Genomic DNA, 24775 nt, shown 5'->3' on the forward strand with positions numbered 1-24775 from the left:
GTCTATGTTAATTTCTGTAAGCATGTAAATGGCGATTAAAAACAATTGCATTGTTTTATCGTTCAGACAATAAAAAGCAAATCATGAAATAACAAGTCTAAGTCTGCTTCGACACAAGTACTATATTCGACATTCGTTACATATTCTGGAACCAACGAAACAAGTCCGTTCATATTTTACATTAAACCTTCTATCAAATCTTACTCTCGCATTTATATAAGCACTTGATCTTTAACTATACTTATATTTACATACTTTCTGTCTCCTTCAATCTTCTTTTCCGTAAACAGCAACAGTTTGTTGGCATCGATGTTACTCATAACTGATTGCTGAGTCTTCCCAGGTGCACCCTCCGATGCAGCGTCAATTTCCTGGTAATTTCATTTAGCAATAAGCTGTCTATAAAATACTGGAATATTCATATTTGACGTTTTTAATAATAATAATGGCATGGCATAGAATCGTTGTGTCTGTAACGAACGCAAAGATAATATGGTTCATGCATGGTTGGTCGCACTGCTAATATACCGACATTCTAAGTATTTTTATGTTACAATAGAAGAACTAGAGGTTATAAAATTAAGACCACACATCATGGAAAAGGCCATTCCTCAAAGTTACGTTAAAGATGATTTTACCTTAAGAAGTTGTTCTGTGACAGACGCCACTTCTGGACCGCTGATATCCTGCCAAGTGGCAACACGTCTGCTTGTCGTCACCGTCAGTGTTTTAAGAAGTTGAATCATCTTCTGCAAATGTTCTTTCAAGCTAAAACAAAGGTCGTACACATTAATTTTAATACACCATAATGTAACAACGACCTTTTTCTTTATCTGTATCTATACCTGAGCTAATTATTTCACCTCAACCTTTAAACTTCACAAATCTCTACCACGATCTTTCTCGTAATAACTCGAATTACCTTTAAAAGATTGAGAGACGATATCATAATAATACACAGATGTTAATAGCAACTAAGAAAGGTAACTGTAGTTAACGGTAACTGGTAAAGGTAACTGTCGAAATATTGTACATTTATTCATCTGTAGATGAATAAATGTACAATCTTTCGATTCCCAATCAAACCCAATAACGAATGAATAGAAAAATTGCATGAAGTAACTCACCGCTTATTCTCCCCCGGGTCCGACAGTTTTGTTTGCGTTCGCATGTCATCCGCGTATGCAAGGAACGCTGGAGCAAGCTTATGTAGATTTGCACCACTTGCCGCCGCCACCACTTGACTCTTGCCCCAGTCAAACCCACTCCCCGGTCCACTACGCTGTAAATTTAACATAGTTTTTAAATGCTGGAGGTTTCAAATTAGATTACATTAAAGGGAGAAGGGGTCGGTCTCTACGTGATCCATCCGTGAAACTGTCGTGGTTAATTTCTCTTAAATTCGCCACGATGATTCAACTGATTGAACTAATTTCATCTTGGCCATTTTATCTTCCACTAGAACTCTGCCATTATATACTACAGACAAAAGCAAAAGCATTTCATCATCATCCATGATAATAAACTATTTTCTGTGCATATGTTATACCTATATATTTGCTAATTCTGAATTAATTTTGACAATTCCTTTTCTCTAAACCCTCATTTACGACATCATGAGGAGAATAAACCATGGTAATAGATTGTATTGTTACTCCGTCATCACACAGGTACATGATTAGTTCTTGATATTTATAACCTGGTATTTCTGGATAATCAAATTGATGTTTTTTACCTTAGTATTAAGACCGGTTAGTTTATCAGCAGGGAGTAGCATCTGCTGTATCCTGTTTTCCAACTCGGTCAAATCGCAGAGAGTTTCGTCAAGTGACGCACTCGCTGTCGTTGCAACTGCGCTTTGTGCTGCGAACCTAGAGTTAAATGTTTTAATGATTTCTGTACTATTTATTGGAATAGAATAAATCTTTATTTAAAAAACTTGAACTTATAATGATTTTTAGGATTTTTCTGCAGATTCCGAACCAAAATATTGTTATTTACTGAGAATAAACCGCATCGATCTAAACACATAAACATTAACAATTATGAACATTTTCACATAATATATGTGAAAAGGTTGTAACTTAAAGACTTTTTAGTTTATAAAAAACCTGAAATTTATTACCGATGTAACCTGGTCGAAACGTCAAGATAAATCTCAGGTGAATTATAATATTTTCCAAAATAACCATGTTAATTCCCATCTCTACTAAACCACTGACTGTTATGATTATCTTAGGTAGTTATAGTGACTAATGCATTTTACTTCTCAAATTTAAATTTTGTTTATCCACAACAATAAAACCAATAAAAAAAAATAATTATCGCTTACAAACCCTAATAAACCATTTTCAGTCCGCAGTAATTATTTGCTTGATACCACAAAGACACACCACTATAAAATTTGACAACCAGTTTAATTGTTAATAGATATAAAGTTTATATTTCAACAATTTAATATTGGCGCCCAACGTGGGACAACCGTAAATAAAATTGTATGGCCAGAAAGTACATACCTCAACAAATTCAACGTGTCCTCTAAACTCAAAATTTTGTCTTCAAGCATTGTTTTTTCTTTTATATCTGCTACTTTACTAATTTCAGATTTGATCTCTTGAATATATTTGGTGCAATCCTGGACATAAAATTAATAGATATTATAGTATAATTACTTCTCTCTTTCTTAATTTTGCTTGGAAGAAATACAATCTCCAAGATCATCATTTCTTTCATGCTCATTGTTGTCTCTTTACCTTGCTTCTTATGGTGCTGTTTTTTATCTTCATATTTTATGTAATTGTATCATTCTTTGAGGGAAACATTAATTTTTACACATTCATGATAAGCTATAATAGATATTGAACAGAATCTGTGATAAACCTATATTATGAATTAGAAGACAGTTTAATTGAAAGACTCCAAAATGCAGAAAAAAATTCTAGATAAACGCTAACTATGAACTATGTAATTTAGGGTAGCTGTTAAGAATTTTAATCACAGCAAACTAAGCGTAACAATGATATAGAACAAGCATTAAACTCTAAAAAAATATGAACTACAAACATAAAATAGAAAAGGTGAAATAATTCCTTTAGAAAACAATCAAAGAGGTACAAATACAACAAAAACCTCACCCGTCCAAATCGATTGATTTCCTGTATATCATCGACGGTAGTGTCAGTGCCTCTGTTGTGATCGTTCGATGGGTTCGTTATGTTGTACGCGTCCGTTTTTATCTGGTAATTGATGTCCTTTATTATCTAGAATATAATTTGTGTTCCTTAAATATTATCCTTTACCCGAATGCATATTATTGTATGCATATAAATGTACTTATAGAATTTGTGGGAGTATTGCAAAAGATTATTAATAACTCCTGTGCAAAATGTTAATTTTTTAAGAGTGTGAATTCTGTAATAGATATCAAGTAAACTAAAAAGAAACCTTATGTATAAACAAAGTTAGATATATTTCGTTATAAGCTCCTTCTATAGATTTAGTGAAAAAAAAGATGTAAAATGCGAAAACTTACTTTCTGAATTTAAAATATGCAAGCATACTTCGATACTTACTTGTACATTACTGGAGCACTTGTTTGCTGCAGCTATCATTTCATCAGCTTCATTCGACAGTTCCTTTACGAAGTCCTAAATGTTTAAAAGAATAATCCGTTTATTGCAAGAAAACACGCCATTCACAATATACAAATAGAAAAAGTAATCACAAAAAATTAAGTCATGCTCTATGTTGCATTATATTATTACCGACATGTTCGAATTCGATCTCTATTGGGCGTTTTTAAACTTTTCCCTAGAACTTCACGTGTCACGGCAAAGTATAAAAGGTTTCATTTGCACGGTATATCGTGGAACTGCACGATAATAACGCGAAAGTTCACGATAAATCGTGCACGGTAAATACTAAAAGTGCCCATTATGTTCAACTTTCTATCACTTCTTATAGGGCGAAATTTTTAAAACTTTTAGGAGAATTTTATTGCTTATTAAAGTTGTAATGGTTAATTTTGTTCAAGTTCGCAAGAGATAGTTATGGCAGAACATGTTAAATATTGTCATCTTAATTTTATAGTTATTTTGATACGGCAACTATAATTATTGTTATTAGTGAATGTAAGATAAAATTCAAATACACTACCGTTAAGTCAACTATATTGTTCTGAGGCTTTCCAGCCTGCGATGGTCTCCCTTGCAAGACAGAAACTTGGAGATTCTGAACTGCGTTCTCTAGTTGTATGCATTTATTTGTATCCTAAAAAATAAAAATTTTCATCAATTTTATTGGTTTTTTTTTATACCACTGAGGTGGCAAACAAGCATACGGCCCACCTGATGGTAAGCGGTTACCGTAGCCTATGAACGCCTGCAATACTAGAGGTATTACGCGCGCGTTGCCGACCCTGAAGAAACCTCTTTACCCCCCTTTTGAAGAACCCCATGCTGTAGTCTCTTGGGAAAGATGGATTACTCATTCCATAAAAGACGTGAGAAATTATGTTCTCTGAAATAACCAATATAGTTTTTGATGTCGATGGCAATGTAAATTTGCAATGTGGCGTAGGCATCATATTGAATAATTCATCATGACTACAATCCGTTGTATATAACAAAGTGAGGCAAAATCTCTCTTAAGACTTGTTCGATACCGCTTATATAGGGATCATCGACATTTTAAAAAAATATGCTCTTTTTTGATCTGCACTTTTTGGATAGGTGGCCTTTTCTAGCTTAAGTGATAGGGACTGATTGCAGAAGGCACTTTGCAAAAGTACGAAATGTCGATAATATATTGAAAATAAAATTATTGTACGTTTTCTAATAAAATATAGTTTTTGATGTGGAGTAATGTAAATTTGTAATATGGGGAATGGAATTTTCAACGTTCAGAAATAAAACATTGCACACTGAGAGAAAAAATCATAGTTTATAATCAACGATATGCTCCAAAATTCTCTGTGAGATATTTATCACTAATTAAAACAACATAAAAAAATGTACAAAATAATTTCTTTATAACTTGCTAGCCTTTCAATCGTTCAGCGACTAAGGAATTATAATGAAATAACTTACATGTAATGATCTCCTGCACTCCCAGTTGGCAGAATCCAATTGTGCAACTGCATCTCTTAAAGTGTTTGCGTACTCCTCATACTCGCGTTTCTGTTTAACGTCTATATTTGCCGACTTGCTTCTTTTCTAGAAACCAATAATATTCGTGTACAAATTTTCTATTTCTTATAATCATTGGGCAGATGAAGTTCTTTGTTTATAAGTATAGTCGTATTTAAACCCTCCATTTCATTAGTTATAGGGATATATTGGGCATTATCTACAATAGTTTTAATTGTCCAATCTACTGGATGAGTAACAACAAAATGTCCTCCAAAACTTTTAAGTAATCTATCTATATATTATAACTAATTATTATCTATCTCTCTTTTTAGGGCAAGTTTCTTACAGGATAGGTAAAGAATACCGAATACTAAACATCTCTATCCTTACATACTCGTACATTTCCTGCTTCCTGCATTTTTAAGACTCCTAATTATTAGCTTTTAATAAATAAAGCTTTACATATAGAAAATTTTATTCAAGCAGCAATTATACTCATAATATGCATATTTTAATAATATTTGTCATTTTCTTAAACGTATTTTTTATTTATGTATTCTAAATAAATATTTATTTGATCTCTTCATTTAGCTACACTTTTAGCCGCCTGACCTGACATAACATATTTAGGTAAAAATATTTAAAAAAACAAACACTTACTTCAGCATTCTGTAATAACGACATCGCCAGTTGCCTCAGTGGTGTATCTTCCACCACTATCTTTTCTTTTATCTTCACCAACTTGCCCGACTCCAAATCCTGTTTTAGGTCTTGAAGGAGCTTCTCCAAGTTATTCTGTTCAATGCCCATCTCCTGAACAATTTCTGTATATTGAGGGTCTTCAGCTAAAGGTTTCCAGGTTGCCGAAAATGTTTTTAGATTAGAGCCGAGCTCGTCTATGGCGCCCATGAGACTCCTTTGGCATTCGGGTATTTGAATCGATGCCGCTACAAGCTGAAAGGATTAGAACACAACGTATAAGGCCATATGTTATTTGACATCATGTTAGTTCTTCTAAAAATATATTACATTACCAAAGAAATTGTTTTGTTTCCAAAGGTTGTCTGGAAAAGATCGCTTTTAGCTATTAGTCCATTGTAATTTCACTGTGATGATTTCTTGTAATTGTTTGTATCTATAATAAGTTCACTACTATAATCTTTTGAAGGAAACACCATTTTAGTACTTTTTCTTTTTCATTTATTTTTATTTATTGCTAAATGTTTTTTGTTATTGCGTGTAAAGTTAATCACAAAATAAATATTTCATTCTTTCTTTCTATAGAAATTGATTTCCATCAATCTCTTTGCAATCTATATGACTGACTTCTGTATGTCTGTCCGTGGATCTTTTTCATTTTGCGACGGTTCAAAATATTGTTTTTTCTTTGTGAAACAAAAATTGCGTACTACAATTGCGAAGCAAAATCTACAACTAATCATACGACTCCAAATAGACAATTGTGATTTAAAGTTATTCTACCGGCGGGGCATGAAGCAGGTCAGTTAGCTCATCGTGACGAATTCAACAAGAATTGTTCACGATTGTTTCTAGAGGGAACCATGTGGAAGTCGATCTTATAGGATGTATTGCTAGCAATGGGGCACTTAGACCTCATTACTAAAAATCCCATTCCCCTTTTCTGCACAACTAGCTTCGATTGTATCAATCGATTAAGTGGCGATGGTTGTCTGTGCGTTGTTTACCTTAGCAGTGTAGGCGAGCGCGCCGGCGGCGTCGGCGGCGCGGCCGGCGGCGGCGCACACGGCGGCGGCGCGGGCCGGCGCGGCCGCCACGCGTGCCCCCACTCGCACCGCGCGCGACATACTGTCGCCGATCGCACGCGCGCGGGTTATCACCTACACACAGTCGGACGCTTTCATACTATCTACAATGTTACTAAATGTACAACTAGAAACCACTAGAAGCGATCACGCCTAAGTGTTTTACGTTAAATCTTGACAAACCTACAATATAATGCAATGAAACTACAAGGTAAGTCAGCAGGAAACCGTAGTCTTCAGGAATGGAATGTATTAGGTTATTTTGGAATTATAGCATATCTATGATGTTATTCGATAGACGAGGATTAAGGGTAGGATATGGCGTGAATTTACAGGGTACAGAAGAATAACACCTGAGCCCTCAGGAATGGCAACGCATGGGGGGTATCATGGGCGAAACAATACTCTGTTATGTCCATGATACTGCTCATGTCTATAGGCGACGATTACCACTTTCCATCAGGTGGGCCGTCAGCTTGTTTGCCATTCTAAGTTGTATAAAAAAAAAATGTCTTTTTATAACAAATAAGAACCTTGATCGTGCATAAAAATCATCATTAATATATCACAGAAATTTCAAATGTATTTAAGCATTAATAATGACTACCAGTAAACCATTCAAAAGCCTACCTCCTTCTCTTGTTCCGGATCCACGTCTGTGCCCACAGAGTACAACAACTTCGCAGATGTATTGCCATACTCCACGCCTACCTCGTTCAGTTTCTATAAAATGTTATTTACTTTGTTTTATTTGTGATTTTACTTTAGTTTTAAAAAAAATATCTATTGAGAAACTTCAAGAAACTCAACAATTTATTACCTTTTCAAATCTCTGTTAATATTATAAGTATTTATTTAAATAACATGACTGTAAAAAAAAAAATCAGCTAATATCAAGCAAATTTGTTTTACAAATAATCGTTCATAAAATGATAGGCTTTACTTAATGATTTAAATCACTAAATATACAATGATAAGTTACTTTAAAATTATTTTTAATAAGTGCCATATAAAAACTGCTAGTTACCTTTCTATCAGCAGTTACTGTATTACAAAGCTTGTTACTGCATTCAAAGTACGCCAAAAGATTGTCCAAGAAAGCTTTTCTGTCTTTCTCAGCGACTGAGCTGTGTAGAGTTTTAGCATCTATAAACAGAAAGCAAGGTCGGTTGACTGGAAGAGAATGCTTTTAGCATATATGTACTAATGAATAAATAAATAAAGTAGATATGAGTGTTAATATACATACATATCTGTCACGCCTGTCTCCCATTAGGGTAGGCAGAAACAATGGAACGCCAAATGATTCGATTCAAACAAACCTCTTCCTCTAAACTAATTAAAATTTTAGGGACAATATCTAGAAATGATTAACGAATCAAAATACAATAAAATTAAATAATATATTTTACATATATATATATATATATATATATATATATATATATATATATATATATATATATATATATATATATATATATATATATATATATATATGTATATATATATATACTTAGATATTTAATATTATGCCTTAAACATAAAATCTTAATTACTCAGCCGGCTCCTAAATGAACAATACAGACAATGAGTATAATGTGAAAGTTTTTCTTTGATAAAGGAATTATTAATAATAAATTATAAGGTATTGCTGTGTGGTCCCGATGTAGAATAGACCATCCCTTCCTTTCCCGTGAGTGTCGTAAGAGCCGACTAAGGGAGGACGAGGGATGGGCAGCAGCGTCCCTCTTAAAACATCTCCGAAGCTTGACCAGCGTGGCAACTATTGGCAAAACCCCTCCAAAGGGGAGGCTTATGTCCAGCAGTGGACAGTTAAAGGCTGATATGATGATAATGATTATATCAGTCATACCTTTTGCGATAGCCGGCATTAAAGATGATAAAGTCTTCATTGATTTGGTTGCAGCTACGCAGTCTAAAGCACCTGGTTCTGTAAATTTACGTTTACGTACATAATTGGCGTGAATTTACAGGGTACAAAGGAATAACACCTGAGTCCTCAGGAATGGCAACGCATGGGAAGTATTATGGACGAAACAGTATACTCTGTTATGTCCATGGTACTGCTCATGTCTATAGGCGACGGTTACCACTTTTCATCAGGTGGGCCGTCAGCTTGTTTGCCATTCTAAGTTGTAAAAAAAAATCAAGCGACTAACTTGTGTGTCATTCCCTGTTGCATAAAAAATTGCAGTTAAAATAATATTTAAATTAACTTTTGAGATTACAAAACGTAAATTAAAATGATACTTACTGTTACTTGCAAGCAGCGCAGCGACTGTAGCCGCTGAATGGCCTAATTTTTGTTCTATCGATTTTTGGAGAGCAGCTGCTTGATCCTTGTCTAGTGTGGGGTTACTCGCCTTTAAGGTATATAACTAAATATAGAAAAATAAATTAATAATATTTTTCCAAAACATTAACTATGGCAATTATAGTTATTTCCTATTTGTAGAGCAAAATATTTGTAATTTAGAAAAACGACTTTTAACCTTGGTATAAAACAACGTATATGTTCAGGGGATGGACAGCAGCGTCCGTCTTAAAACATCAATGCAGTTGTCAATTCGCCTGCTAAGCGTGGTAAGTACTGGCAAAATCCCTCTTTTGAAAGAGGCCCATACTTAGCGTTGTTGTTGAAGTTTGAAATTTCAAACCACATTTTGGATCATGGCTCAACTCTACTTTTTGAAAGTTCTAGAAAGAAAACTACTTATGCATTTTTATAAACAATACAAAATCTGAGAAGAATGGAATTGTAGACAGTGAAATTACAGGGTAGGGAGCATAACACCATAGCACTTAGGATTGGCAAAGAACCAAGTATGTTAATATTAAACACATCAAAGTAGATTCTGTGATGGTACTGTTCATGTCTATAGATGACAGATTTTTTTTTATACAACATAGAATGGCAAACAAGCTGAGGGCCTACCTGAGGGAAAGTGGTAACCGTCGCCTATAAACATGAGCAGTACCATGGACATAACAGAGTATATTGTTTCGCACAGGATACCCCCTATACATTGCCATTCCTGAGGACTCAGGAGTTATTCCTCTGTACCCTGTAAATTCACGCCATATCCCACCCCTCAAAACCAAACAACTGCTTCACGGTTGAAACACGAATGGGACAGAGGTAACCAAGCAATCGACTTTTGTACAAAGTCTCTCTCTCTGGTAAACCACCATCACCACTTTCCATCAGGTGGGTCAACTACTTGTTTGTAATTCTATATTACAAATAAAAAAGTAAAAATTAGCCAGATGTAACTGTTTAAAATTAACGATTAAAAAATTCAAGAGCATAGTTCTATCGAACCTTTTTGATATCTTCCTCGACGATGCGTAGATTCCGGAGCGCGTCTTCAACACTCGACACAAACTGTTTGTGTACCTTTTTCTCTTCATCAATCTTTATTATCGCTTCTCCGTTTTTGTCTTTAGGTGATTTGACAGTACTCTGTGTGTTTTCATCTAAAAAAATTAACAATAAAAGAATACAAAAAGGTATCTTATTATATTTACACTGTATCTTTTGAAGCAAGGATGGCCAACTGGTCAACTGTGACTATTAGTCCGATCGATCGTGGCAAGGCAAAATATATATATATATATATATATATATATATATATATATATATATATATATATATTATATATATATATATATATTTATACAACTTAGAATGACAAACAAGCTGACGGCCCACCTGATGGAAAGTGGTAACCGTCGCCTATAGACATGAGCAGTACCATGGACATAACAGAGTATACTGTTTCGCCCATGATACCCCCATGCGTTGCCATTCCTGAGGACTCAGGTGCTAATCTAGTGGAAGATGCTCAGATATACTAAGAATAATTTTCGGTTTTATGTTTTCCCTTTCAATAAAATAAAAAAATATGTACTGAACTATGTTTCCATTTGAGATTTCAAGAGATATGTAATTGGTAGATCGCACAAGAATCGTCAGTAAACAATAGATCTTGGGTCTAGTCAAGACGGCCACCCCTGCTTTAAGGTATAAAAAATCTCAACACACTGATTTCCGAAAGTTTTTTATCAGGAAGTAAATACACGATCTATTTACGATAGTGTAATTATGGTTTGTTTCCTCTTGACAATTTAGCATTGCATCATAGCATTATGGCAGTGAATTTACTGGGTACAGAGGAATAACACCTGAGTCCTCAGAAATGGCAACGCATGGGAGGTATCATGAGCGACACTGTATACTCTGTTATGTACATGGTGCTGATAATAAGAAATATCTAAAGAGCATATATCAAAACAGTAATAATGTTAACTATTTATACACTTTACCATTTAGGCCCTTGTATTAAAATGGTTTTTACAACTTAAATTTTTCGTCATAATCCTGGTAGAATATTATTGTAATCCTTACACAGAACTGTTCTTTTCAGTTCGAGCAAATAAGTATATCAACTCACCAGTCTCTTCGCAGCGAATTTGATCCAGAAATTCTTGATTAATGTCCCTGCTCGATTCCCTTACAGGATGAGCTACAATGTTCTGTTTGTGTTTGGACATAGAGGGTTTGGGCGGTGGTGGTGGTTGCTTCTTTTTTGAGCTTTGATTAACTACTAAAAGGAAATATAAAGGTCAACAAACTCAATAAAATTTAAGAAAAATGTAAATTGTAATAAAGAAATAATTAGGTACGACGTCAGTTTCTTAGGCATTTTAAGTTGCATAAATTTAAAAGTATTGATTTTTTGGTGATCAAAAATTTTGTGAAAAATCTATAATGGTAACAATTGTGAATCCTTGTCCAAAGTTCTAAAATTTCAATGGCTAATTATACGTATGGATAATGTCGTACAGTGAAACTATCGTAACATAGAGAAGCTTAAAACTATCTTTTTTAGATACATACTTGTACTGGGATTCTGGCAAGCCTTCTTTAGCGACTCTAGATCGCGTTCAAATTGTGGATATTGCTCTTCTAGTGTTTTTCTAGTAGCTGCATGACGAGGGTTCTTCACCACTGGTTGCCACGTATCAGCAAGTTGTTGGGAGGACATAGATAATCCGTTGACGGCAGAAATCAGCGCCAATTGGCAAGGAGACTCGTGAATATATGGAGCAGTGAGCTGTAAGTTTGTTTGTTTATAACACTTTATCTTACAGTAAAGTATTAAATCATACGAGACAGAATTTTTAAGAAAAAAACAGGTACAACGATGGACTTATCCCACAAAAGGGATTTCTTCCAATTAACCTTTGAGTGTCTGACAGAAATTGTGAAATGGTGGAGACAAAAAAGAATAGCTAATTTAAAAAATCAAAATGTACTGGACAACACAAGACTTTTAAATAATACCTAATGCATCTAATGATGGAGTGACGACCTCAAATGCATTGCAGGGAGTCAGTGTACCTTACGACCGTCTATAGAGGAGGCCTATGTCCAGCAGTGGACGGATAATGCTGAAATGATGATGATAATGATATTATTCAAGTCCAAGAATACACTCTTGTTTAAAAACTAAAACTATAATTTCATAACAGGCGACATCCCGTTCACACTAAATTTAAACGCTTACAGGATATCGAATGAGCCAGCTAAATAACAATTTACCTGTGAAGCAGTAAGCAGTGTCTTCGCAGCATCAGCGGTACGCGCGCCGGCTTGATCTAGCTGCGAACCAACATGCCCAGACTCGTTCTCAGCCAGCTGGTACACTGTTGCCAATATCTGGGAGACTCCACTGCATGCTTTTGTTGATAAATTTATTATCTAAAAGTAAATTATAAAATAGTAATTATTATAAAAATATTAAATCGGAATCATTTGGAATTTCTATTCCCATGTATATTAGTATTTTTATTTTTAATATGGTTTTAAATATGCCATGTGGTTCGGGCATTGAATGGATCACCCGTTCCTTTCCCGTGGGTATCGTAAGAGAATATAATGACTGAGAGATAGACTACAACATCCTTCTTAAAACATCACCAAAGTTTAACTGCGGTTGCCAATCTGCCTGCCAAGTATGGTAACTTCTGACAATATTTTTTTTTATGCAACTTAGAATGGCAAACAAGCTGACGGACCACCTGATAGAAATTGGTATCCGTCGCCTATAGACATGAGCAGTACCATGGACATAACAGAGTATACTGTTTCGCCCATGATACCCCCCATGCGTTGCCATTCCTGCCATATACCACCCTTCGAACCGAAACACAACGGCACTTCACGGTAGAAACACGAATTTATCCCCAATTGAAGGCCTATGTTCAGCAGTGAACAATTCGTTAACTAATTAACTATGATGATGACGATGATGATAAATTTAAATAGTTGATGTAAATAATATAAAAAAAAACTTGCCACTTGTTCCTTATCAGGTTTGATGTGGGGGTTGACTACCGAATACAGTTTGCCCATCGTGTTCGCACACTTCGCCGCACGGTCATTAATAGCCTGCAGAGATAGATAGATAGATAGATACTCTTTATTGTTTCCTACAAAAGATTACAATAGTAAACTTATTATAAATATAAACAATTACAAGAAACAATCACAATGAGAAAACAATGGGCGACCTTATCGCTAAAAGAGATAAAACAATAACAATTATTAACTCAATATAATGATTATCTTCAACAATTACAATCGTATCATAAACTGTAAAATTTATAGTTTCATTTAAAAATGCACTTAAAAAGAAGCTTTTATCTATCATCAAATCAGATATATTCAGATCTAATCAAAACAAATCTATTAAATATGCTCTAAGTAACTTGTTTACTTATGTTTTGAAGGCAAAAGAATAAGGGAACTAAGACGAGAAAAGGTAACAGGTTGAATTGAGTAAACTCTGGTATTACGTGCTTAATGAACTAAGGTGGCCGCTTGAATTTAGGCGGATATACATATTTGATTGTCACTACGTAATCGTAGTTAGGGAATAAAGGACAGAGGAGAGCATAGAGGTCGTGTCCTAACTTAATACACATAATAAAAGATAGGGTATCTTATAAATGCTCTAACCTTGCCCTAAAATACGCAATGTCTTAAAATTAGAGGACCCCTAAAAATTTATGCGAGAATTTTTTTTTGTTTTATATCAGTTTCGTTGTCAAAAAGATTATGGTATTTTATTATTGTTGAAAGACGGGCTTTTTCAGATTGAAAACTATGAGACTACGATCTTTCTATAGCCTTATGTGCTCGCCGTTTTTTAAAGTTCGCTGCTAATTCCTATCAAAGATAGAAATTAATAGATATTTAAGTGGCGATGTTTATTATCTCCTCAGAATATAGAGTGTGTTTTCCAAAGGAGATATATCCTTAATGTATGAGTGGGCTACAGCCACACATTCAGTGCTGCGGCGTTTCTTCCTCATTGTGACAAAATCTGCAAACACTTCTTGGGTATAAGCCTAATTGGGCCATGTGCTTGTTTAGTTTGCAAAAGTTAAGATATCTCACCCCAATGTTTTGTTGTCCGGCAGCATCGCACAGATCTTGTGTAGAACTGCACAACCCTCGCATCTCCCCAATTAATATTGCTTGCGACGCGTCATCTAATCTTGCACTCAACACTTTCGATTCTGAAAGCAACGACAGATTTTTTTATCTATTTACAACTTACATTAATGATCAAATCCTCACCTTCTTCATTTTGGCTTCCCCATGGTCAAAACATTGAGATCAGTATCCTATAATCTACCTCAAGAAATGACAAAAGACTTGTTGTCTAACAAATGCAAAAAGCATTTTTCAAATCCTTCTGGTATTTCCAGATATTACTACATTCAAACAAACAAAATTTCTGATTTATTATATTAGTTTACGCGACAGTGTAAAATGAATGTAAACAACATTATTTGAATTACAAAAAAATTAGGGGTATCATAGGCAAGTGTAGTGACACTCCATGATACTGTTCATGTCTATAGGCGACGATTACCATTTCTCATCAAATGGGCCGTCAGCTTGTTCATCATTCTGAATTGTATAAAAAAAAAATATCTAACGTATCAATTATTGTATTTGTATATGTATTATAATAAGATACTTGATCAAAATTTATCTCACGATTTAAAAACAAAATATATTTTCAAAATTCCAAAAAAATATAAACAATGTACCTTTTACAATACGTGGCAAGAGTTCATTAATATGTGAGACAGCTCTCTCAGCTGTGACGTAATCGATTTTATCACGACCTAAAAACATAAATTATGATAATACAAAGATGATGAATAATATATTAATTAATTTAATTAAAGTCGAATAAAATGAAACCTTACCAGATGTGGCCGTGACAAGAGCGGCGATAGCGGCATTTAACTGCGCCATTCTCTGTGACAGCTTCAGTTGCTGCGCTGTTGCTGCTTCGCCCTTTAACGGAGGTCCAACTACGGGCTGCAGAAAATTAAAGTAATTACATATTGTAGATAACCTCTTTCCTTCCAATTTATGAGCTTGGTCTAGATATCATCGTCTCGTCGTCAATCATATCAGCCCTTAACCGTCCACTGCTGAACATAAGCCTTCCCCTTGGAAGGTTTTGCCAGTAGTTGCCACGCCTGGCAGACGAATTGACAACCGCAGTCAGGCTTTATAGAAGTTTTATCAAGTATATTGCCGCCCATCCCTTACCGTCCCTTAGTTGTCTTTTACAACAACCACGGGAAAGTCAGATCACGTTCACGATATCAAAATAATTGTCAAGATCGTATCAAATTATTTTTGTCTGTCTTCTCAAGAGATTATAGTATAGGCAGCAAACATCACGAATACCTTACACTGCCTGCTATAAATACCGTTACCATCCACAATTACCTCAAAATAAAGATGATATTAAGCGACTATTTTAAAAATTACAATTTGCATTGTTCTTTCGATCCGACTATTTATAACTACTCTTCTCGATCCAAATAATGCCTGAAAGAGATCGCTTTTAACAATAAGACCGCCTATTGTTTTCTCACTGCGATTATTTATTGTAATTATTTGTATTTACAATAAGTTTGCTATTGCAATCTTTTGGATGAAACAATAAAAACTATTTATCTATCTAGAGACTAGCGGACTTTACATATACGAATTCTCAAATACCTATATTTACTGTAGTATTCAAAATTCAAAACTTGAAACAAATCATTATCTAAGATTCAGTTTAAATGAAAGTTTTCGAGGTAAATCTCCAACGTTATGGATTGATTTCTTTAAAATGGTCAAGCACAGCTATATGCAATATTTTCGTACCATCAAGAATCGAAATAGATGAAAGCACATTACAAGGATCTCAACTACCTAAGAGGATTTCATTTATAACGATAAAAATTATGACTTCCTGACCGACTTCGGCTTTGACGACTGTATTCTTAGGGAGCAAATGTAACCTTTTGATAAAATTTGTAATGATTGTTGGATCCCAATTTCTTAGTAGGTATAATATACCTACATGTATATATAATAGTAACATTCATACACTATTGTCACAATGTAACTACGAACAATCTGATAAAATTTCACGATAGATAAGTGTCGACAATACTGACCTTATTCAGTTCTTGGAGAGCTGCATCCACGACGTTCTTACTATTAGATACAACTTTAACGAACTGCGGACGTTGCTCCTGCCTATTAGCATCTTCAGTTGTAGCATCGTCTCTACCAGGGCCTGTATCACATATATTATTGTTTTAGTTTTCGTTACAATGAAAAAGAATCGAAATCAATGTTTCAAATTTAAATTTTCTTTATAATTTATAAAAGCAAAACTTTTATTACACTTTTTCATGTTCCGAGCTAACACAGTTTAGAACTTTACAATAGTATCTCAGTATCACAAAGAATTATAGTTAATATACATAAGTTATAGATTTAATATCAAATTAATTTTAGCTTATCATCGTAATTACTTTCGTTTTCAATAGAAGACTAAATACAACATGCAATAAACCACTACTAAACATGATCCCTACGACCATCACAAGGAACGATCATCATCCACCTACATCTAATGACTTCCTGTAATATATTTAAAGTCACTTAGAATTTCCTTATATAAACCATGTATCCAATCTATAAATCATCAATTCACCACTGGCAACAAATTTTAATTAAATTTTCTATTTCCGACTGATTTTGTCTTTAAACTTTAAAGTCTTTTTGATTCAATAGCGTAAAATATAAATCAAGTTCGATTCGTCAACTAGAATCTAGATCTAAGTTAGGCTTACCCAAATATATAAGTAGGTACCTGAATAAAAATATAGATATATCTAAACGTATTTTGACTGAATGAATGTAAATACAAACCCCTTGTAATATTCTGACAAACGCCTTTCAGTTCCTGCAAATCTTTCTGCAGATCCTGACTTTGACTTTCCAGCTTTGAACCAAAAGCAGAATACTGTGACTGCTGCTTCAATGGGTCACACTGGGCAGTGAGTTCTTGAACAGCAGCTGATAAGCTATCAATAGCCGAGACTAATGTTGACTGACAGTGCGGCTCTTTAATACATGGTGCTGTCAACTAAAACCAATAACAAATTATTTCGCAAAGAAGATCAGAAATTAATTTTCAATTTTTAAGGCACAGGAAGCAAACATCCACACTAATAAAAAGCAAACAGATCTAATTATAAATACTAGATGTCTTTGTTGGCCCACGAATAAGAAAGTACAACGCTGGATGTTTCTGTCACGTTCTATACCATGCACGCGAAACTGATATCTGTACATAGATTTCTTTGCCAGTTATTTAGAATGGTTGATAATAAAAGTCTACCGCTATCAAAGATAGAGTCTGTAGCTGCATCATCGGTGACATTGTTAATGAATAAATCAATAAACAAGACAATTAATGAATGTAACGATACAATCGTATAAGTACAGTAAGATATTAACTGAAGGGAGACTTAATAGAAGAATTGTCTGCTTGAGAGCATATCAGAGGTAAAGAGAGACAATTGTGCTTTTATGATTATCGAATTGAAAAGTGAGATATTGTAATACAATTACTTGTAATTTCGCAACAATATCAGATGTTTAAAATCCTGGTTTAAATTCCTCTGTAACCACTAGACCTTGGGCTTCATATTGAATTCTATCATGTCCATGGCGCTTTTCATACATACAGTTGACGATTACTACTTTCCTTAAAGAGGCTATCTAATTGTCTACTATTTCAAATTGCATTAAAAACATTGTAATATTGAAAATACGTAAATTTCCATGATTGATTGTCGACTATAATACGTACCTTTGCAGAAGTAAGCAGAACTCTTGCTACGTCAGCAGTTTTGTCACTATAATTTTTCATCCGTGTGCCTACTTCTCCGCCCACTGTCCTTGCCGTTTGCTGGACATCTGTCACCATCTGAGCAGCCTTATTATACGCAGACTTAGATAGATTTATTATCTGTTAAAATAGAAATGCTATGAAAATATATATTTTGACTTCACATTTGTAACTCGTTTCTGCTACGATATGAATCTTCGTTATTATATTAACTTTTTTAAAAGAAAAGTGAATGATATAATATATTCAGAGAATCATGTTGCCCATATAGAAAGCAAAAACAAAAAAATATCCTACCTATTTTTTATTTTCTATACAACATACAAAAAAAAATAGATATTGGAAGAACAGATTGAAGAGAATCCTAATAAAATGTAAAAGATAGTTAATTGGTATCTCTAGATACCTTATCGTTATGAAATTTGGCATACCTATATGGTATTCAGGATTATAGGTTACTTCGACTAGGAAACATACACTTATAGCTATAATAATACCTTATTCGCCGTCTCCAGTTTTGTTCGCGGATTGACCACATAGAGAAGTCTACTGGAAGAGTTTGCAAATTTCGATGCGTGCTCGTTGAGTTTCTAAATCGTGAAAATTTAAACACAATTTACTAAACATAAACATGGCTATAATATAAAAAATATAATCTTGAAGCTAAAAAAAGTATTCCAATATAATTCCTATAGCATCTTAAAGACATCATCGTCCGTGTTATTTTTAAGAAAATATATTTTCAAGTAATATTAGGATCTCGTCACATAACTTGATCGAGTTATGAATGTAAGCGAAGTAACAGATCTGTATTGAGACCTTCGACATTCAATTATTGTTTGATTTCTTAATATATTCTCACTTTCTTATTATTATCTTATTTCAGTATCTATATAAAGGAAAATATTTAAAAACACCTAAAGAATTCAAAATTCTCACCTGCGCATCCCATTCTCCTGCAGCGTTGCAAAGTTCTCGCGCTATCTCGCAAAGCGAACGGAGTTCCGCTTGTGTGTTGGCTTGAGACTGCTCGTCGCTCGCTGTGTTCAGAGCTCGCGTTTCTGTACATAAATATTTTACATGGTATTTTATTCTTCTTATTCCTGCTCTTTTCCCGTATCTATTTGGGGTCGCCGTAATATGTTTTCTTCTTCCATTCATTTCTATTTGTAGACATCTGACTAGTCACTTCCTTTCTGACAAATTGTTTGTGTACATGTCTTTTAGGTCGTCCTCTGTACATAATCATCTACATTCATACGTAATACCTCTCTTATCGTATTTTACTGTGATTAAATATTTTGCCACAATATCTACCGAATTAACAAAAATCAACTTGATATATCGATACTCACCTTTGACCACGTGCGGTAATAATTCGTTTATAGTACTGATAGCTTGTTCCGCAGCAATGTAGTCTGGACGATTTCGATCTGTAATAAATGAAATATTTTTATGATCATAATTCAAATATCATCGTTCAAACAAAATGAGTTCATTGAGATTGAACGATGACTACTTTAAAAAATATCTTTAAGAGATCCCGAAAAGGAAAAAGTTCTAAATTTGTCTGTACTCTTCAGTAAGTTACACGATATGTTTGCTTATTTATAACCGATTTTTATTTTTGTAACTATAGAACTTACATTTCTGTTGATCTTATATTAATTATGTTTTCGCTGAAGTAGCTGTTATTTCTTTTGTAAAACAAAATCTTGAACTGTTTCTATAAGTATTTTAAATTAATAATTTGTTTCAACACAGCAAAGTTAATATATATTTTTTAATACACATTTACCAGAAGTGGCTGCAAGGAGAGCAGCAATGGCCGCGTTAAGTTTCGCCAAATTCTGAGTTAATTGTAACTGACGAATGGCTGCTATTTCACTCTTTACTGGAGCTCCGATAGGCTGCAAATGATTATTATATTTTATTGTGTTTATATCAATTTCTATATAGTAATAATGTCATAATAATAAAAAATGTAATATATTTTAATATTGAAGTTGAAAGTAAACAGAATACCTTATTCAATTCTTGCTGAGCAGCGTCTATAGCATTCTTACTGGCGGATACAGTTTTAACAAACTCTAAATGTTGTTTTTCTGTTTTCGGTGATTCTAATACTGTTATTTTATCTGTAAATAGAATACAAAATCTCAGAATAGAACAGTCGTCCATATTTAATAAAATATCAACTTGTACAATTAAAATAAGTACCAATGATATACTTAAAACAAATAAATAAATCAGTTACATGAGTGTTCAAATAATATAAAATGTTATAAATATACAAATTTGCAAAATTACTAATGTTATGTCAAAAATCTACTTTAGTAACGATATTAGAAAATATTTGATTAATGCATTCACGTCAACCATCATGTTTTTAAGCTTAAACTCTTAAGCTTTCTTATATACATATAACTACTAACCGGTTTCAATATTCCGACAAGCGCTTTGGAATTCCTTTAAATCTTTCTGCAACTCTTTACTTTGTACATCCAACTTAACTCCAAAATCAGCGAACTGTCGAGTTTGCTTCAACGGATTACTATGTCTGGTCAATTCCTGAACTGCCACTGACAAACCGTCAGCAGCAGAAATTAACGTCGATTGACACTCCGGTTCAGTAATACACGGCGCTGTAAGCTACATAATATAATAAAGAAAATAAATTGAATTTTAAATCTTATAACTATAGATAAATATATATTTAATTCTGATTTGCTGCTGGACCGTTACGTACTTATTATTTCTTACGTTTATATAGTTGATGGATTTCTTACCTGCGTTGTGGTAAGCAATACTGTTGCTGCATTAGTAGTCTTTTCACCGCTCCTACTAAGTTTGGTGCCCACTTCACCACCCGTTGTCTTTGCCACGTTGTGTACATCTGTCACCATCTTACCAGTCTTGTCGTGTATAGATTGAGACAGATTCATTATCTGTAAAGGATTCAATACTTTGACGTTCTGTTCTTAAATCACAGGAGCACCACGATAATTGCCTCTCAGGTTTTCTTAATAACCTTAAATATTAACTATCAGATTATCAATTTGTGTACTTCAGTGCAACCGGATTTCAAAAATGCGTTTATTAAAATGGATAAATTAAAAATTACGTAATAAGAATAACCACTACTAGTCAACTAGTTTAAGGAACTGGAGTGAAAGTGAATTTTTACTTACCTGAATTACTTTCTGCGATTTCGGACGAGGATTCAGTTTGTTGGATGCGCTCGCGAATTTGGACGCATTTGCGTTGAGTTTCTATCAAATGGCAACGTTTATATTAATAAGTAAAATTATTAAAAGCTAATTAAATCTGTATGTTATGTGATTTCAATATGAAATAAATTTAGTAGTGATGATCACCTGCAAGTCCTGTTCCCCCGCAGCGCGGCAGAGGTCTCGCGTAGCGTCGCTGAGCGCGCGGAGCTGGGCCCGCGTGCTGGCCTGCGAGCGCTCGTCGGCTGCAGCGCTCAGCGCCCGAGACTCTATACACGCGTACACATTGCTTGCAATAATGTAACATCATCATCTTCCTACTCTTATCCCAATTTATTTGGGGTCGGCGTAATATGTTTTTTATCCATATTACAAAAAGATTTGGCTTATAGTTCTCACTTAAGTATTTTTTGTGTCCATAAATTTACAAAATGGATAAGAAAACAATTGATCAAGTCACAAAAGTTCTTCAAGGATTTATTCTCCCTTTGGGACTTAAAATTGAAGTCTTTGGACGAATTATTAAGGATATTAGAAGCAAAAATAGATGGATTGCCGAAACACCAACTTTTATAAGCTAAAGGTAAGCATAAAGTTAATGAATCAGCTGACACGACGCGATGGTCCATGACGTCGGATACAGCGTTTCGAAGAGCGGTAACAAATTACGCAGAAATACATTTTTAATATTTCTTTTTTATATAGCATAATTAGATTTTTTGTTATTACTTTTAAATTTTTACAAAAATTCACATCTCCCCTCTTAAGGAGAGGAGGTGTCAAACTGACCTCTGGTAGAAGCATAGTGAGCCGGGGTTAAGACCCCGGTATAAAAAATAGGGTATAAAAAAATCGCAAGTTAATCGAGGTGTTCTTACATAAAAAAATATTACTGCTATTAATTGTTTACCAACCTTTTACAACGCGTGGCAATAATTGGTTGATAGTGTGAACGGCCTGATCAGCAGTGACGTAGTTCGGCTGGTCAGGATCTGAAAATAAAATCCGATAAATAAGAGATATTTAGTTAATGTTGCTCCATAAAAAACAGTGATTATTTGATTTGAGAACGTGGAACCATGTCATTTTGCCCCACAATTAAAATACATATATATATATATATATATATATATATACATATGTAAATATAAATTCATATACACATACATACACACATGCATATAAACACCTACACAAATAAATATATGTTATAATACAATATGCTGTTGGTGTTTCTATAAATAAATAAATTTTACATAGTATGAGACATGGCTAATGCATAAAAATAATGTGTCTACCAGAAATAGCTGCTAGCAGTGCTGCGGTAGCGGCATTCAGCAACGCCGTCTGCTGCGACAGCTGCTGTTGGCGCGCCAAGGCCTCGTCTTTGTTCACTGGACCTTCGACAGGCTGTGCAGGAAAATAAACAATTTACAGAGAGAAATCGAATCTAAAAATATATCCATGCTATAAAGTATTGTATTGTAAAATCCTTAATGTACATAAATTACATTGAACAAATCAAAATATTTAATACAGAATAGCAGAATTATCCCATAGACGAATCTCTTACAGTCAACCTTTAAGAAGCTGAAAGTATAAGTGTAAATATTTCGTGAATCAAAAATTAAATAAAGAGAATAAATTTTGGGTCGTCCATACTAACTTCACAGCTGGACACGCTGTGTTAGTATGGTAGGCTCAATAATTGTTGGTTTACGACCCGTTTGTTTGGTAAAAAATTACTGGTAGCACACTCATTTAAAAGGATGTTGATAATTTTGATTAATTACATCATATATAAATCTATTCTACTGCTAACCTAAATTACTCCGCAGTTTTTTTTTTATACCACTGAGGTGGCCAACAAGCACACGGCTCACCTGATGGTAAGTGGTTACCGTAGCCTATGAACACCTGCAATACCAAAGGTATTACGCGTGCGTTGCCGACCCTGAAGAAACCTCTTTACCCCCCTTTTGAAGAGCCCCATGCTGCTGGCTTTTGGGAAAACCTCGGCAGGGAGCTCATTCTTCATCCTGAGTGTTCGTGGGAGGAAACATCTCTGAAACCGCGCAGTACGCGACCATTGAGGCTGTAGGCTATGAGGATGAACTCCCTGTCGATGGCGAGCCGTACGATGATAGAAAGTGTCTGTAGGCATCTTATTGAACAATTCCTTTGAGCACAATCCTTTGTACAAGCGATAGAACACGCAGAGTGAGGCAAAATCTCTCCTAAGTTAAGAGGGTTCACATCAACGCGTAATGAAATATGATGGGATGATGATATCAGCCATTAGCTGTCCACTGTTGAACATAGGCCTCCCCCTTGGGGGGCTTTGCCAGCAGTTGCCATACTTGGCAGGCGGGTTAGCAATTGCAGTTAGGCTTTAGTGATATTTGAATACAAACGCTGCTGTCTATTCCTCGACCACGAAATTCTCTTAGTCAGCTCTTACGACACACATGGGAAAGGAAGGGATGGCCTATTCTATGCCGATATGTAAACTCTCTCAAAAAGCTTACCTTATCAATTTCCTGGTGCGCAGTTTTCACTGCATCCTTAATTGCAGCCGAAGTAGTAATAAACTGCAATCGGTGTTTTTCCTTCCCAGTTGCCAACGATTTTGGTAATGCTTTGTGACCTTTCCATGGATAAAATATTTAATTATTAAATGTCAACATACTGACAAGTAAAATTACTATATCACTCACCAAATCATCAGTTTTTCATTTTAAGAATAAAACAAATCAACTCGTTTGTGGACTATTGATTTTATTACATAATTATGTAATAAAGGCATATATGTTTTTTTTTCCTGCAACTTTAAATGGCAAACAAATTGACGGCTCTCATTAGCACAATGTATATAATAGAAAGTATTGTGAAAAATTTAACAAAAATTAACTTAAAAATTATGTAGATTCTTGTCTCTATAATCTAAAACCTTATCTCAATATTTATAAAAATATATTCTAAAACGTGAATATAACTTACCGCTTTTTCCATCTAGACACGTGTGTTTCAACACATCTAAGTCAGACTGCAGTCGCTGATGTTGCTGTTCTAATCCGGTGCCGTGACCAGGCTTCTGCGCTAACGGAGTACACTCCGTCAATAAATTACGTGCCTCGTTTGAGAGGCTTTCCACTACGGATACTAGCGCTGATTTGCTGCATGGCTCGCTCATACACGACGCCGTTAACTGCATTTAATTTAAGTTAATGAACTTAAATTTATTACTAAATAAGAAACGAGATACAAATAAGATAGAAAACTTGTAATGACAAGTTGGTACTGTTATGATTCC

At 34.4% G+C, this 24775-nt stretch overlaps 1 protein-coding gene across 1 annotated transcript in view; it reads right to left on the bottom strand.

Annotated features, from left to right (window-relative positions):
- LOC113521060 (talin-1-like) overlaps positions 1-24775 on the bottom strand; it is a 95091-nt gene that overhangs the window by 24750 nt on the left and 45566 nt on the right. The window contains exons 36-74 of the mRNA XM_052897625.1: positions 24463-24670; positions 23991-24109; positions 22761-22872; positions 22377-22454; positions 21610-21731; positions 21424-21504; positions 21022-21180; positions 20668-20884; positions 20258-20370; positions 20031-20142; positions 19588-19665; positions 19172-19293; positions 18730-18822; positions 18194-18352; positions 17248-17464; positions 16485-16606; positions 15228-15342; positions 15066-15143; positions 14404-14525; positions 13300-13392; positions 12544-12702; positions 11839-12055; positions 11393-11545; positions 10260-10414; positions 9192-9315; positions 8790-8867; positions 7941-8059; positions 7544-7636; positions 6836-6988; positions 5790-6083; positions 5088-5213; positions 4156-4269; positions 3573-3647; positions 3135-3260; positions 2517-2635; positions 1736-1871; positions 1128-1282; positions 639-768; positions 256-371 (exon numbers count right to left, since the gene is read on the bottom strand). Of these exons, the coding sequence (XP_052753585.1) occupies positions 256-371; positions 639-768; positions 1128-1282; positions 1736-1871; positions 2517-2635; positions 3135-3260; positions 3573-3647; positions 4156-4269; positions 5088-5213; positions 5790-6083; positions 6836-6988; positions 7544-7636; positions 7941-8059; positions 8790-8867; positions 9192-9315; positions 10260-10414; positions 11393-11545; positions 11839-12055; positions 12544-12702; positions 13300-13392; positions 14404-14525; positions 15066-15143; positions 15228-15342; positions 16485-16606; positions 17248-17464; positions 18194-18352; positions 18730-18822; positions 19172-19293; positions 19588-19665; positions 20031-20142; positions 20258-20370; positions 20668-20884; positions 21022-21180; positions 21424-21504; positions 21610-21731; positions 22377-22454; positions 22761-22872; positions 23991-24109; positions 24463-24670 (5162 nt within the window). The remainder of the gene's footprint in view (positions 1-255; positions 372-638; positions 769-1127; positions 1283-1735; positions 1872-2516; positions 2636-3134; positions 3261-3572; positions 3648-4155; positions 4270-5087; positions 5214-5789; positions 6084-6835; positions 6989-7543; positions 7637-7940; positions 8060-8789; positions 8868-9191; positions 9316-10259; positions 10415-11392; positions 11546-11838; positions 12056-12543; positions 12703-13299; positions 13393-14403; positions 14526-15065; positions 15144-15227; positions 15343-16484; positions 16607-17247; positions 17465-18193; positions 18353-18729; positions 18823-19171; positions 19294-19587; positions 19666-20030; positions 20143-20257; positions 20371-20667; positions 20885-21021; positions 21181-21423; positions 21505-21609; positions 21732-22376; positions 22455-22760; positions 22873-23990; positions 24110-24462; positions 24671-24775) is intronic.

The sequence above is a fragment of the Galleria mellonella genome, unplaced genomic scaffold, assembly GCF_026898425.1.
Source record: "Galleria mellonella isolate WM207_F2 unplaced genomic scaffold, CSIRO_AGI_GalMel_v1 utg377, whole genome shotgun sequence".
Lineage (NCBI taxonomy): Eukaryota > Metazoa > Arthropoda > Insecta > Lepidoptera > Pyralidae > Galleria > Galleria mellonella.